This window comes from Chiloscyllium plagiosum, chromosome 2, assembly GCF_004010195.1.
Source record: "Chiloscyllium plagiosum isolate BGI_BamShark_2017 chromosome 2, ASM401019v2, whole genome shotgun sequence".
NCBI lineage: Eukaryota > Metazoa > Chordata > Chondrichthyes > Orectolobiformes > Hemiscylliidae > Chiloscyllium > Chiloscyllium plagiosum.
The window spans coordinates 60,184,181-60,200,997 of record NC_057711.1 but is presented as its reverse complement, the minus strand read 5'-3'; the positions used below and the strand labels follow the sequence as shown (position 1 = coordinate 60,200,997).

The 16,817-nt window shown below is 40.0% G+C and overlaps 1 protein-coding gene across 5 annotated transcripts in view; it reads right to left on the bottom strand.

The window, feature by feature from the left end:
* fer (fer (fps/fes related) tyrosine kinase) overlaps positions 1–16,817 on the bottom strand; it is a 205,465-nt gene that overhangs the window by 99,386 nt on the left and 89,262 nt on the right. For all 5 annotated transcript variants that reach the window (XR_006314648.1, XM_043710357.1, XM_043710364.1 and 2 more), the window contains one exon: positions 13,366–13,555. Coding sequence is in view for 4 of the 5 variants with exons in the window: in XM_043710357.1 (XP_043566292.1) it covers positions 13,366–13,555 (190 nt within the window). In the remaining variant the exon portion in view is untranslated. The remainder of the gene's footprint in view (positions 1–13,365; positions 13,556–16,817) is intronic.

The following is a 16,817-nucleotide window of genomic DNA, read 5'->3' as shown; positions in this document are numbered from 1 at the left end:
TCATGTTGCAGCTGTATAGGACATTGGTTAGACTACTTTTGGAATACTGTGCACAATTTTGGTCTCATTGCAATAGGAAGGATGCTGTGAAACTTGAAAGGGTTCAGAAAAGGTTTACGAGGATGTTGCCAAGGTTGCAGTGTTTGAGCTATAGAGAGAGGCTGAATAGACTGCTGCTAAATTTTCCCTGAAGCACTGGAGGTTGACAGGTGACCTTATAGAGATTTATATAATTATGAGAGGCATGAGGCGGGAAAATAGACAAGGTATTTTCCCAGTGGTGGCAAGTCCAACACTAGAGGGCATAGGTTTAACGCAAGAGGGGCAAGATTTAAAAGGGACCTAAGGGGCAACCTTTTCATGCAGAGGATAACGTACATACGGGATGAGTTGCTGGGGAAGTGGTGGAGACTGGTACAATTACAACATTTAAAAGGCATTTGGATTGGTATGTGAATAGGAAGGGTTGAAAGGGATATTGGTCAAATGGGACTAGATTTATTTAGGACATCAGGTCAGCATGGACAAGTTAGACCAAAGAGTCTGTTTTCATGCTGTACATCTCTATGACCCGATGTATGGAAGCTAAATAGCAGACAAAGAGGCATATTGGCGAGAGGAAAAGTAACCTAGACTGATCAGAGATGAGATAGTGTTGTTATGAAGAGGGATTGAGCAATTTTAGCTGATACTATCCTGAGTCTAGAACAGTGAGAGGAAATCTAATTGAGGTGTAAAAGATATTACGATCGACAAAGTAGACATGGAGACAATGTTTCCTCGTGTGGGGCAATGCAGAATGAAAGTTTTGGGTTAAGGGGTAGCAGATATTAAACAGAGATAAAGAGAAATTACTTCTCTAAAAGTGTTGTAAATCTGTGGAATTCACTACCCCAAAGTATAGTAGATGCTGGTAAACTGAGTAAATTTGAAGAGAAGATAAATTTTTTAAATTAGTAATGAATTCAAGGGTTATGGGGAGCAGGCAGGAAAATAGAATTGAGGCCAAGCAAGATCATATTAAACAGCAGAAAAGACTCAAAGGGCTGAATAGAGTCTGAATTGCCTTACAGTGAATAAGACTAAGAAATCAATGGGTAGCTCTAAGACTGGTTCAGGAAATGTTGGTTCCAGTTCTAGGAGCAATGGCACCAGCACTAGGTAATGAGGGAGCTGAACCATTGGGATGTCTATTCCTAAAACTTACTGGGATTGATTTTCCAGCAAACCACTTAACTAGGAAATCATAGTCAGTTTTAGATTTAAAAAGTTAGATGAAACATTAAGCTTGACTTTGATACATGGAACAAATCAAGTCAAGCTGAGGTAGGACAGCAAAACAGTAACATGGGAAATTAAGTTTAGAGAATGGCAGGAAAGGACAGAGAAGGGGAAAAAAACTAAGAATGCCCCTGCAATCAAAACTAGATCTTACAAAGATAACAAAATCAAGCAAAACTAAAGAGGCTGCATTTGTGCATCGCATTCACAGCAAAACAAACGAATTGGTAGCACAAATTGAAATAAATAAATATGATCTGATAGCTACTTTGGAAATGTGGCTGCAGGATGACAATACTTAGGTCCTGGATATTGAGGAGAATCTGACCTTCAAGAAGAATAGAAAGTTCATAAGTTCATAGATATAGGAGCTGAATCGAGCCATTTGGCCCATCAAGAGTGCACCACCATTCGATCATAGCTGATATGCTCCTCATCCCCATTTTCCTGCCTTTCCCCCCCATATCCCTTCAACCCATTACCAATTAAAAAAATCTGTCCAACTCCTCATTAAAACTCAGTAATAGTGGAGAGATAGCACTCCACCGAAGACTGTATTGGTGCAATAGTAAGAGATAATCTTGGTTCAGGAGATCAGGATGAAGAATTGGTTTATATGGAGATGAAGAGGAGTTCAGGAAATAAGTCATTTATAGATCCTCTAAAAGTAAGCAAAATGTAGGATCAAGTATACAAAATAAATGTCAGGTGCTTGTAATAAAGAAATGGAATAACCCTGAAATTTTAACCTAAATATATAAATCTAAAAATCTACAAAAAGTTTGGCAATGGTGGCCTGAATAAGAAATTCATGGAATGCTTTTGAGATGGTTGCTTATAGCAGCTCATTCTAGAACCAACCATATAGCAAGTGGAAATTGACTCATGTTGCATCATGGGACAGGATTAATGAGTTACCTCAGAGTAAAGGCAGCACTGGGTAGCAGCAATTGCAATATGATTGAATTTTACATCCTGTTTGAAATGGAGAAAAATGAGAATATTTTATATAACTGTACTACAAAAAAAAACTATGGGCAGGACTCAACATCCACCACTAAGTAAAGAAGTTAAAGCAAGCATTAAATTCAAGCACAATGTATAAGTTCATATCTTTTAACTTTTCGCATTGTTGACTGTGGAATGATATAGGAAAAGAACCGTTCAACAAATCTAGGAATATGGAAGGGATTGCTGCACTTCTCAAAAGCAAGCTACCAACACTTTACATAAGTGCAGTTCACAATGCTGCCCGTTCAAACTGTTAGAAGCAGACAACTGGCACCAGGGATGTGTTAAAAGTGAAACTTGACTGGCAATAAGCAGTTGATTCGTCAATGGAACAGTGACCAGTTGTCAATGGCAAAGTTCTTTTGCCTGCCAATGTGATGGCTCCGAAGTAACTGAACAGCTTGTAGATGTGAAAGAAGTGGCCAGAAACCTACAGAATTCCAAAAAGAGGCGGTGTCACGCACACTCTCTCTCTCTGCATTAAAAATTCCTAAAGCCTGAAGAAAGCCAGTTTATTTTCCCTCACCAGTTGCTGTAAGCTGTGGCTCTTAACCGGTAAGAAATATTATTATTTGTGAACCAGTTACTCTGTCTCCCTCAAGCAAGTGAAAAACACCTGGAGAAAAGAGGGATTAAGGAACAGCAAGTCATAACAACAAAAGGTTTATTCCAGTGAACCCTGTAGACAAGGCTTCCCACCTTTTCCCTCTATACTTAATCCCAAAGCTTTTTTGTCTGTTTGTACCTCTGTGCAGGGAGAACTGTATAAGAGAGTTAGAGTTTTAACTGTCCATAGTTGTTCACTTATAGTTAGAATTTGTAACACATAATAATTCTATATTTAGTACAGAAACTTGCGTTATTGCTTTCTGTCAACCTGCATTGAAAAGACTGATAAACTATGGAATTTGCATTCTTAGATAAAATCTTTGACTTTTTTGATGATTCCAGGAGCAGCAGGGCTTTATTTCCAGCTGGCTACTCCAGAGAAGACTGGAAGATAGAAGATAGGAAAAGTTTGAAGGGATATACGCCAGGAGCAGGCAGGTGGGAAGAGTTTAGTTTGGGATTATGATCATCATGGACTGGTTGAACCAAAGGGTCTGTTTCTGTGCTATATGACTTTATTAGCTGGCTGGCACAAAGCAGAGACTCTGCACAAAAAGGTATTTTTCTTATTGACAGGTTGTGACGAGTAGGGCCCCTCAAGGGTCTGCACCAAGTTCTCAGTTTTTTTACAATTTATATCAATGACTTTGATATGGCATGCGAAGTATTGGTATCTAAATTTATAGGTGACACAAAGATAGGTAGTAACATATGTTATGAAAGGATATGATGAAGTTGTAGACTGTTACAGGTAGGTTAGGAGAGTGGGCAAAGATCTGGGAAATGAAGTATAAGGTAGAAAAATGTAAAGAAGTTCACTTTGGCAGGAGGAATATAGCAGAGAACTATCTCAATGAATACTGATCGTAGAGTCTGAGAAGCAAAGGGATTCAGGTGTTCCAGTGCAGTCACAAAAATGTAGTATGCAGGTATAGCTAATTAGCTGTCAAGGGAGCAGGTCCATAGCTGGGTTTGTACAAATAAAGGCCCAATTTAAATAATCGCATAGTTATTGCTGTGACTGTAATTTCACTGCTGCACCTTCCAAAAACCTAGAACCCATGGCGGGGGCTTTGTCTCAACAGGTGGCGTTCCTGGAGGGGAAGGGCAAAGGAGGAAATACTCTCCTGGAGGATATCATCAACCCAAACGAAGCAGGCACATCCAGCAGGATGCTTGAAAACGCATCCAATGTCAGAAGTTTAGTTCCTGATTTTTAGTCTTGTAAAATACATATTACACCAATTAATAACCAGTTAATAATATCATGTTTTGAGAGAAAATAAATACACATTTGTCCCAAAAGCAGTTGATTAACCATTACAAATTCTTTTCTGTTGTTACCTACTGGGAATCAGTAGCATCACACATTTGCACAAACTACCTAAACATGTACTTTCATTGAACCTACACAATAAGATGCTCGAGGAGTGAAACAATTAAATTTGGAAGTGATAAGCACATACGTATTTCTGCAATCTCTCTGAAGGCAGATATTTGGTTTAATGAGGCATGAAAGGATTTGATCCACAATGTCAGTTCATAGAAAGTGAAAATGGAACAATAGCTATTGCCAGGTTCACTTCTGTTCAATTGACACAACCAGTTTTTGCATAATAATACAAAAACATAATGCTTCCACATATCACTGATTGGCTGGTTTGACCAAAAATAAACAGGCTGAACATGGCTAATCTTCTCACATTTTCTCCCCAATAAATTGATTGAGTCAGAAGATAATGAAATTTCATTTTTCCCAGTGAATCTGATGTCTCAAGATCACAGAAGAGAGGCTCTAAACTCTCTAAAATGCAAACTAGAACATGGATGTATCTAATTATAACACTGAACAAATAATGAGCATTTATAGGGTCTTCTTGTGGTGCAGATTCGAGTCCCTACCCCTGGATCAGGAGGCCTAGGTTCAAGCTCCATCTGCTCCCAAGGTATTATATAACATCTCTGAACAGGCTGATTACAAAAATAGGTTAAATTAGAAAAAAAGAGCAGTCACAAATTCAACAACCACCATTTCTTAATTTTAGTTTTGATCAGTATTGAGTCTGTGCACCTTGGAACTGAACCAGAGGTGTATTCAAAGATCCTGTTCCCTGAATTAATTTCCTCTTTAACGGATTACTTAGGCAAAGCAGTGAAAGCTCACAATCAGTTTCAACCTTGTCTAGAGTACTGAGCTTTTCAAATGTGGGATTTCCCACTTTTCAAAACAAACATGTTAATAATCATCAGACAAACAAAACTAATAGGACCATACTGTAAGCATTAATTTTTAGATAATGTTTATATTCAGCTGTTTGCTGGATATATATTTGAGATTAAGCAGATGTCTAATTCCTGTCACTATGTCATACCTGGCGGAAGTGGGTACTGCTGATGCTGGAAAAGCACAGCAGGTCAGGCAGCATCGAAGGAGCGGGAAAATCGATGTTTCGGGCAAAATCCCTTCATCAGAGGGATTCAATTTTCCTGCACCTCGGATGCTGCCTGACCTGCTGTGCTTTTCCAGCACCACTCTAATCTTGACCATGTCAGACCTGATGAGTTCATAAATCCAAATGATACTAAGTTTATATAAATATTCAAGTATTCTTCAATAATATTAGTACTTACTCTTTTTGAACGTTTGGTATTTGACCTATAGGATTGTATCTCAACAAGCTTGTATGGTAAATATTTCATGTACATGTTTATTACAGGCAACAAATGATGTTTGCGGTACTCATATTTTTTGTTTAAGTAATCTTATCCTAGTTTGTTAGTTGTAGATAATTACATGTTGAGCAGAAAGGAGTCTGCTCGTGGCAATATTCCTTCCTGAAAGGTAACATGGAAACACAATACCTTATTTTTAACTTGCGGCACAGTGGCTCGGGTTACTGTCTGTGTGGTGTTTGCATATTTTCTCCATATCTGCATGGGTTTTCACTGGGTGCTCCAGTTTCCTCCCACAATCCAAAGCCGTGCAGGTCAGATGAACTGGCCATGCTAAACTGCCCATACCGTTCAAGGAAGTGCAGGTTAGATGCATTGCTCAGGGGTAAATATAGGATGATGGAGTAGGGGAATGGGTCTGAGTGGGCTACTCTTCGGAGGGTCAGTGTCAGCTCGTTGGGCCGAAGGGTTTGTTTCCACACTGTAAGGATTCTATGATTCTATTAAATTGTTCTTCAGAAAATTGTTAATTTCAGCAAAAAAGTAAATATCAAGACAAAACACGAGTCTGGTTTGTAATGTGATTCATAGAAGAACATAGAACATAGAAGAATACAGCGCAGTACAGGCCCTTTGGCCCTCGATGTTGCGCCGATCCAAGCCCACCTAACCTATACTAACCCACTACCCTCCATATACCTATCCAATGCCCGCTTAAATGCCCATAAAGAGGGAGATTCCTCCATTCAACAGAAATTTTAACCATTGTCTTTGCAGAAACTGGTAAGTTAACCAGTGTCTTGTAACTAAAACCTCTCTCTCCAAGTGTTTCATGGAAATATGAGTCAGAACCTACTAAGCTGAAAAGAATGTCTGGCCTTGTCCAATGGCACACAGTCAAACTAGCCCATCCAGCTCAAAGTGCTCCTGAATTTAAGTTGGTGCTCCTCCTACCAGACCACATGCCAAGGCATCAATGTCCTCTTCTACACTACGTATATATATTTTTCAGGATAATGATTCACTCTTAGCATCATAGACATATACAGCACAGAAACAGACCCTTAGGTCCAACTCTTCCAAGCTGCCAGATTTGTAAATAAGTCTAATCCCATTTGCCAGCATTTGGCCCATATCCCTTGAAACCCTTCCTATTCATATACACATCCAGATGCCTTTTAAATGTTGTAATTGTATCAGCCTCCATCACTTCCTCCGGCAGCTCATTCCATACATGCAACATACTCAGCATGAAAAAGTTACTTCTCAGGTCCCTTTTAAATCTTTCCCCTCTCACCTTAAACCTATGCCCTCTAGTTTTGGATTCCCCCACCTAGGTGAAAAGACCTTGTCTATTTTCCTTATCCATGCCCCTCATGATTTTACAAACCTCAATAAGGTCACCCCAGAGCCTCTAACACTTCAGTGAAAATTCAGTCTCTCCTTATAGCTCAAACATTCCAACGCTGGCAACATCCTTGTAAATCTTATCTGAACCCTTTCAAGTTTGACAATATCCTTCCTATAATAGGGAGATCAGAATTGCACACCGGATTCCAATAGTGGCCTAACATGACCACCCAACTTCTATACTCAATGCACTGACCAATAAAGGAAAATGTAACAAACACCTTCTTCACTATCCTATCTACTTTCGATTCCACTTCCAAGGAACCATGTACCTGCAGTCCAAGGTCCCTTTATTCAGAAACACTCCATTGGATCTTAGCATTAATTGTATACCGTCTGCCCTGATTTGCCTTTCCAAAATGCAGTACCTCACATTTATCTAAATTAAACTCCATCTGCCACTTCTCGGCCCACTGGCCTGTCTGATCAAGATCCTGTTGTACTCTGAAATAACCTTCTTCACTGTCCAATACACCTCCAATTTTGGTGTCATCTGCAAATGTACTAGCTATATCTCCTATGTTCATATCCAAATCATTTATGTAAATATGTCTTGAATACATTTCTCCTATAAGTACAACATATTTTTCAACTACCACGAGTTTACCATCATGGAGCACCAATTATCCATTTCATCAGCTCATCAATAACTAATTGCAACTTCTTTTTGACATCTGACTTAGTCATTGTGCTACCCATTTAATGTGGTCTGCAAATTTAGGACACTTCTTCTGGCCCTCAAAACTCATCTTTTAGTTTCCTTTGCTATGTTCTGTGGGATTAGATACCATGGAGTAGTATTATCCAAAATGCACTACCCTTTATTCACAAACAGATATGCATGCACATTTTCAATCTCCCAAAATCCTCCTTGATATTCCTAAACTAACCTCCTGCACTCTTGTCCATGGTTCTCCTACCTGCTCTTATTCTTTCTCCATTCTCCCTTATTCCCAGACCAGCTATGCCCTCATCCAGTCTTGCCAGACACTATCTATTATGCAGCAAATTCATATGTACTGAAGTCTCATTCCAGCATCTTCTCGTCTTTCATCTCCCAAGACTTCTAAATCGGTTTTCCCCTCTCCTCTAATCTCAAGCCCAAAAACCATTTACAGATATATTTTTGTGTAACAATTTGTGATTAGAGCTCAATGTCAAAAGCAGAAATCTTCCCATGGCTCACAAGCAGACTGATTAACCAGCCTTATCAAATACAAGATATGGTAATTATAATCAAAAAAACAATGCAGAATGGTGAAAGATTTATATTTGTTGAGATTCTGTCAACATCTTAATTAGAGTGTTCTATGTCATTGTTATACTTAAATTAGGGATTGAAATTTGTATGCATTTACTTTGCAAAAAAAACCCTGCAAATTATTAATTTTATTGAATACAATTTTGCTGTTAGAATGTCATTCAGCCTGGACAGCTTTGGACAGAGGTGCTGTACAAAATGATATAATTATTGACATTTATATATCCCTCAATTTATTCAACACATAAGTAGAGCTTCCAACAGCTTTAATCCACTTTCAATAGTTGGAATGCAAAAACAGAGATTAAATTAGTTGACGACTTAAAAACATCAAAAATATCAAAACGTTTTGATGCCAGCATTTGACACACTTACAGTGAATGAAACAATGCCATTGTACCTGCTTGCTGCTACTAAAGTCTCTTCGTGACTTGCACAAGTAAGACAAGACAAAATTTTGTGGTAGCATTTCAGATTTTTAAAAAAATCTAAGATCAGCCTCGGCAATTTCTCAAGAATTTACACAGCATCAGCATAGCCCCAAAATTAATTATTTGATTATCTGCAACTTAACTTCTAAATTTTAGTTGAGGCATAGATTGCTATTCTGGGAGTTCTTGAATATGATTATTCTAAAACCTCATGATCACATAGGCTGCAAAGCCCTCAAGCCAATTCCACCATTCAATAAAATCATGGCTCGTCTGTTTATTTCAAATACCACATTTCCACCAACCCTGATAAACTCTGATTCATTTGTTTAATTAGAAATTATGTACTTGGCTTGAAAATATTCCATGACCCCACTTTTAACGTCTTCAAAGAATAGAGTTCTAAAGTTACACAATCCTCTGAAAAAAAAATCTCCTTAACTCTGTCCTGAGAGTGCAACCCGTAATTTGAAACAGTGCACTGTAGTTCAGGACTCACCCCTACGAGGAGATATTGTTTTTATATCCACTCAGAATCTTCACTGCTTGTTCTTTTAAACTCCAGTGAAAACAAGCTTGGCCTGTCCAACTTATCATAAGAGAACACACTTATTCCAGGTATCAATCTAATAAACATCATCTGGCCTCACAGCACCAGGGACCCAGGTTCGATTATAACTTTGGGTGAAGGTCTGTGTGGAGTTTACATGTTCTCCTCATCTCTTGCTTGGGTTTTTGCTGGGTGATCAGTGTCCTCCAAAGTCCAATGATGTGATGGTTAGGTGGATTGGCCATGCTGAATTGTCCCATTGTTTCCATGGGTGTGCAGGTGGATAAGCTATGGTAAATGCATGGGTACAGGAATAGGGTGTGATGTGCTCCTCAGAGGTTGGTGAGACTCGATGGGCCAAAAGGCCTCTTTCTGCACTGTAGGATACTATGATTCTAAGATTCTAAATGGCTTCCAACACATTTACATGTTTCCTTAAATAAGGATCAATCTGCACACAATATTTGAGATGCAGTCTCACCAATGCCCTCTAAAACTGAAGAGTAACATTCTTAATTTAAGCTTAATTCCTCTCATAATAAAAGCTAGTATCTCATTAGCTTTCTTGATATTAATATTTTGTGACTGATGTGTAAGGACACCAAAATCCCTCTGCAACTCAATTTCAGCAGTCATTCTTCAATTAAGTAATACTATTTGTTCATGCTTCCTGCTGAAGTGTACTTGACATTTGCCACATTACACTCCAAACAGATTTTTGTCATTCACAAACCTATCTGTAACACTTTGCAAACTCCATCTGTCTTTGTCACAACCAACTTTCCAACCTTTGCAAACAGTGGGAACAGCAGTTTCTGAAACAGCAGCAGAGTACATGGACAACAGTTTCTTGGACAGTTCACAAAGACCAGGGATTGCAGAGAGAACAGTTAACCTGTGTGAGAAATGTGGTGGCAGGAGATAAAAAGTGGGGACATAAGAGGAGGTCTGGCACAGGGAGAGCAGATCTGTGCGAGAAGCACAGAAGTGATGAAAGATTTTTAAAAACCATAGAGAAAGAAAGAGAGAAAGAGAAAACCTTGAACCATTTTCTACACAATCAAACAGAGTCAACATGATCTTATGGAAGGGAAATCACATTAGATCAATTTGCTAGAGTTTTTTGAGGGATAAAATAAAAAGCAGATTTGATAAAGAGGAACCAGTAGATCTAGTGTGTTGGCATTCAAAGAGAATGGACAGTGGGAGGAAACTGGAGGAAACCCACGCAGACACGGGGAGAATATGCAAACCCCTCAAAGATCGTTGCCTGAGACTGAAATCAAACCCGGGCCCCTAGCGCTGTGAGGCAGCAGTGCTAACTACTGAGCCACCACACCACTATTAGCACAGATTGGAGACTGGTTCACACACGAAAGTCACAAAGTCAGGATTAATGGGTCTTTTTCAGTTGGAACGCCATTACTACTGGAATACCAAGGATTAGTCCCAAGGCCTCGATTATTTATAAACTATTGACTTGGAGGAATAGGCAGAGTGAAATGTATCCAAATTTGTTGCCAATATAAATATAGGTGGGAGGATGTCTCAAGAGGACATAGCAAATCTACAAGGGGATATAGGAAGGTTGAGTGTTTGGGTAAAAACATGGCAGATGGCTTTCATGCTTACATAGTTGCCCTTTCTGAATTAAAATACTCATCTAGACCCAATCTAATCACTTTTAAACTGGATGTAAAACCACTTTAAGGTGTCTTTACACTCAGGTCATTAATCTTGTCATATTGCACAGTAGCAGTCCAATTCACTCTGCTGGATGTGGAAACCCACAGACTCCCGCTGCTACCTGGCCTCCTGCAAAAATGCTATCCCTTATTCCCAATTCCTCTGCCTCCACCGCACCTACTCCCAAGAGGACCAGTTCCAATACAGAACACACCAGATGGCCTCCTTCCTTAAAGACCACAATTTCCCCTCCCATGTGATTGATGATGCCCTCCAGTGCATCTCATCCACTTCCCGCACCTCTGCCTTCGAACCCCACCCTTCCAATTGCAACCCTCCTGGTTCTCGCCTTCCACCCCTCCAACCTCCGTATACATCGCATCATCTTCCACCATCTCAACAACCTACAAACAGACCCAACCGCTAGAGATGCATTTCCTTCCCCACCCTTTTCTGCTTTCCGTAAAGACCATTCCCTCCGTGAATACCTCGTCAGGTCCTTGCTCAACAATCCAGCCTCCCCTCCCAGCACCTTCCCCGCGCAAAACCTGCACACACACCTCCCCCCTCACCTCCGTCCAAGGCCCCAAAGAAGCCTTCCACATCCATCAAAGTTTCACCTGCACTTCCACATGTCATTTACTGTATCTATTGCTCTTGATACGGTCTCCTCTGCATTGGGGAGATAGGATATCTACTCGTAGAACACTTCAGAGAACATCGCCGGGATATCTGCACCAACCAACCCCACCTCCCCATGGCCGAACACTTCAACTCCCCCTCCCACTCCGTTGAGCACATGCAGGTTCTGGGCCTCCACCATCGCCACTCCCTTACCACCCGACGCCAAGAGGAAGAACACCTCATCTTCCACCTCGGGACCCTCCAACCCCATGGCATCAATGTGGATTTCACCAGTTTCCTCATTTCTCCTCCCCCCACCTTATCCCTGTTCCAACCTTCCAGCTCAGCACCGCCCTCATGACCTGTCCCACCTGTCCACCTTCCTTCCCACCTATCCGCTCTACCCTCTCCTCTGACCTATCACCATTACACCCACCTCCAACCACCTATTGCAATCTCAGCTACCTACCCCCCCAGTTCCACCTCCCTCCCATGTATCTCTTCACTCCTGAGGTTCCGAGCCTCATTCCTGATGAATGGCTTTTGCCTGAAACGTCGATTTTCCTGCTCCTTGGAACTGCCTGACCTGCTGTGCTTTTCCAGCACCATACTCTTGACTCTAATCTCCAGCATTTACAGTCCTCACTTTCACCTAATTAATCTGCTCTCTGGTCAGTTCAGAACTGGTCAGTGCTGGTCTAAGAAAGTATCTCATAAGCATTCCATGAACCTCTCACCCAGATTATCACCGCCAATCTGATTTTTCCAGTTTATATGTAGATTAAAATCACACATGATTATTGTCATCCCTTGATCAAAAACACTCAATATTTCTTCTTATATACTTGGTTAGTGACTGTGGTTATTGATAGACGTCTTGAAGATATCTCTTTCCTTATTATTCCTTAGCCCCACCCCAAATGATTCTACATTTGGATTTCCTAAATTAAGTTCATTTCTAATGATTGCACGAACGCCATCCCCAATTAATAGTGCTACCCCCTCCACCATTATATAGCTTCCTATTGTTCTTGAATGTCAAATACAGCACAATATTCAGGACTCAATACTCGTCATCCTGCAGCCATATTTCTGTAATGGATAGCAGATCATCCTTTTTACTTCAACATGCACAGTCAATTCATATACAGAGGAACCTTGATTATCCAAATACCAATTATCCGAAAATCAGATTATCCAAAAGGAGATCTTGACATATGTTTGTGTGCATTATTTTCACTCTTCCCTTTGTTCTGTATTCATTTTAAAGTTTAGATTAGATTAGATTGGATTCCCTACAGTGTGGAAACAGGCCCTTCAGCCCAACCAGTCCACACCGACCCTTCAAAGAGTAATCAACCCAGACCCATTTCTCTCTAATGCACCTAACACTATGGGCAATTTAACATGGCTAATCCACCTAACCTGCACATCTTTGGATTGTGGCAGGAAACCGGAGCACCCGGAGGAAACCCACGCAAACACAGGGAGAATGTGCAAATTCCACACAGACAGTCGCCCGAGGCTGGATCGAACCTGGGACCCTGGTGCTGTGAGGCAGCAGTGCTAACCACTGAACCACCGTGCCGCCTCTCTTTCTTTGTACTACCTCAAATTAAAATGAATAGCCAAGATCTGAAAACGAGTACATATAATATTTTCAAAGCTGCTACTTGATCTACTGAATGGTTTAAACAGAGTGCACCTAAGAGTGTCAGCTGAGTAATTTACCATGAAATGAATGATGCTAGAATTTCATTTCATCTTTCAACTACTAAATTTGAATGATTGCCATTTTGAAAGAGAACACATTCTGTACATAGACCTACCATTGATGTAATAGATCTTGCATCATCTTCATAGGCTAGTACTGGCGGTGGCTCCTTCCCATCATTCTCTTTAACCTTTTGATCCAACAGATCCTTCTGTGCAGAGAGTTTAGCCTCAGAACACTTCATCTGTTGCACACTCTGCCTCAGCTCCTCCAAAGCCTGCTTTTGACTCAGCAGTAATACAATACTGTTTGAAAGAAATTTTAAATTGATGCGTTATATTTTTATCACCTATAAGTACCAGAAAGCAAGGAAAACAACTCTGGAAGAATTCTTTTAAAATATAGATTTAACTTGTCAAAAGAAAAACACACATCACGACTGAGGCCTGAAACAAAATGTCATGAAGCCACTATGGGACTTTCTGTTACATTGAGACAGGGACAAGTGGGATATTTTTCCTCACAAAAGATGATGACTAATAGAGTTGATCAAAATTATGAACAACCTTGATAATACAAATAAAGTGGAACTGTGACAGAAGTGTTAGTAACCAGAGATCATAGATTTTAGTTCGTCGGAAAAAAAACTGGATGCAACAAGAATAGCTTTTCATTTGTGTTGCAAGCTATAATGATTCAATATGCTGCCTAGTAGTGAATCGGCATTCAACACACTTTCAAAATTGAACTGAATAAATATTTGAATGATCAAAATTTGCAGAGCTATGACAACAAGGGAGGGGACTATTTGGATAACCCCTTCCCAAGAGCTGGCACAGGTACAATTGGCAGGCTGGTCTTCTGTTGATTGAACTCAAAATCAAGTTTGGGATTTGATTGGTTGCATACAAACATGAAGACAGCTTCAACTGTCTCTCCTACACAAAATTCAGAGCACGGTGTTTTCTTAGTTTTTCCAATTGTGTCTGCATGCTTCCAAGCAGAGATAAAACCGACACAGAAGCAAGCTTTGGAATTGTTACAGCAGAATTTCTGCAAAGTAAAGACTTAATTTCAGAATAAATGCCTTATGTGATATGCAAAGCCACCAGATCAACATTCCAGTGATCTCTGGTTTATCTTTTATTTCTTACGAGTCTTAACTTGGCCAAAGTTAACCTCTTTTACTCTGTAACTTACATTTTTGACAAGCTTCATTTACCTGTGTTTGATGCTCAAGTTGTAGAGGGGGTCAGGGAGAATTTTTAATTTGTAGTATATTTTCATCATATATTAACTTTTGTATTAATATTTTATCTATACTAAAACCAATCCAGGTAAAAACAACATTTTTACAGGTGAACTCAAGAAAATGAGTAATATGGATAAATACACAGTGAATTGACTTTAAATTCACATCCTCTGGTACAATTAAACAAAGAGTGGGGAAAGAGGAGAAGAGCAGGGAGGTTATGAAGAACTTATGTAAGACACCGATTTGTGATGATGCTGCTCTTTTAGCAAGGTTATGTTGTCATTTTTTTTTCAGGAGATCGTAAAAGACACAGTCTGCGAAAAGTCTAAGTCAAAGGGCTTGATTACAGCTAACAGATACTGCCTTAAGCAAAAGGCTTTTAAGTTTAAAAAAAACACTTGTACAATGAAAAGGGAGGGGCCAGTTCTCCCAGCACAGCTTTTCTCAAGTTTGATTTGGTTTTTGGCAGTCTGGCTATTCACTGAAAGCAGTCAGACAGTTATGACGCTGCTGGACCCAAAGAAGCAGGTCCATGCTGGTACTCTCTCTCTGACATCTCGCCTGTAAGACCCTGAGTTTGATTTTACCTTTTGGGCCAAAGGGTGTTTATGTGCAAGTATCTAGAACAGCATCATTAAGTCAGGATGATCTATTGGGTCTTCAGATAGGTTAAGTTATTCTGTTCTCTTTTGTTTGTGTTTCACTCATAATCTTGTGAATAAATTCTGTTTTATTTAAAAAGACATGGTTTGACCAACTGCATCCCTCCTGGAATATTCGCGTTACACCTGTTTAAAATAACTGACCAAATTAAGGTCTGGGCTACTTTTTTGAAATGTTTTGAGGGGGGGGGGGGGGATCCATTACAGATTAGACTAACTTGAGTAGTGTGCATAGTTCTGGATGCCATTCTATACAAAGGATTTGAATATATTTCACAGAGTGCATTAGACGTTTATGAGAATGCATTTCAGGGATAAGACACTTCAGTTATGAAGAAAGACTGAAAAAGTTAGGATTGGAGAGGAGAAGGCGGTGAAAAGGAGATGTGACAGATGCTCTCAAAATCGCAATAGGTTTTTACAGAGTGGATAGAGAGGAAGTATTGCCATTCTAAAATGATCGAGAAATAGAGCGCACAATTTTTAAGTGTTTTCCAAATTAAATAAATGTAAAGTGAGAAAAAACTTGCAGAGCTTTGCAAGTTAGAATCTGGAATGCACTGCTTACAGGTATTATTGAGATAGGTTCAACTGAGGCATTCATTCGGGCATTAAATGATTATTCCAACAGAAACAATATGCTGCATGGCAGGGAAAAGACATCAGCTTGTCACCAAGTTAAATTACACAGAATCGGTGCAGACACCACCACCATAATACTTGTTATTCTATGGTGTGCCAATTAAATACGGCTTTGACTAAGGAAGTATTTGCATGTTGTGGCTTAAAGTTGAATGAGGATTAGGATATTGATGAATTCTTTGAATTCTACATTTTCACAAGCCCAAATATTCTATATCTCAACACAAATACAGAAGTTATTGTTTACATGTGACTGCATTACTCAATAAATGAGTTAATGAGAATGAAAAAGAACCTCCTGAAAACCAAAAGTAGCACTTGAAAAACTTTTATGAGGAGCTGTGGTTCTGTTCGCCGAGCTGGAAGTTTTTGTTGCAAACGTTTCATCCCCTGTCTAGGTGACATCCTCAGTGCTTGGGAGCCTCCTGTGAAGCGCTTCTGTGGTGTTTCCTCCGGCATTTATAGTGGCCTGTCCCTGCCGCTTCCGGTTGTCAGTTTCAGCTGTCCGCTGTAGTGGCCGGTATATTGGGTCCAGGTCTATGTGTTTGTTGATGGAGTTTGTGGATGAGTGCCAAGCTTCTAGGAATTCCCTGGCTGTTCTTTGTTTCGCTTGCCCTATAATGGTAGTGTTGTCCCAGTCAAATTCGTGTTGCTTGTCGTCTGCGTGTGTGGCTACTAGGGATAGCTGGTCAAGTCCTGAACTATGAAAGCAACCACCCCAATACACACAAACGAAGTTGCATCAAGACACTATTCAAAAGGGCCACAACACACTGCAGCACACCAGAACTGCAAAAAGAGGAAGAGGAACACCTATACAAGGTATTCGCAAAAAACGGATACCCTCGCAATTTCATCAACAGATGCCTAACGGATAGACCACAGAACGATGACATGCCACAACCCAAAGGACTAGCCACACTACCATACATCAAGAACATCTCTGAAATGACAGCCAGACTACTGCGACCACTAGGACTTATAACAGCAAACAAACCAACAGCCACT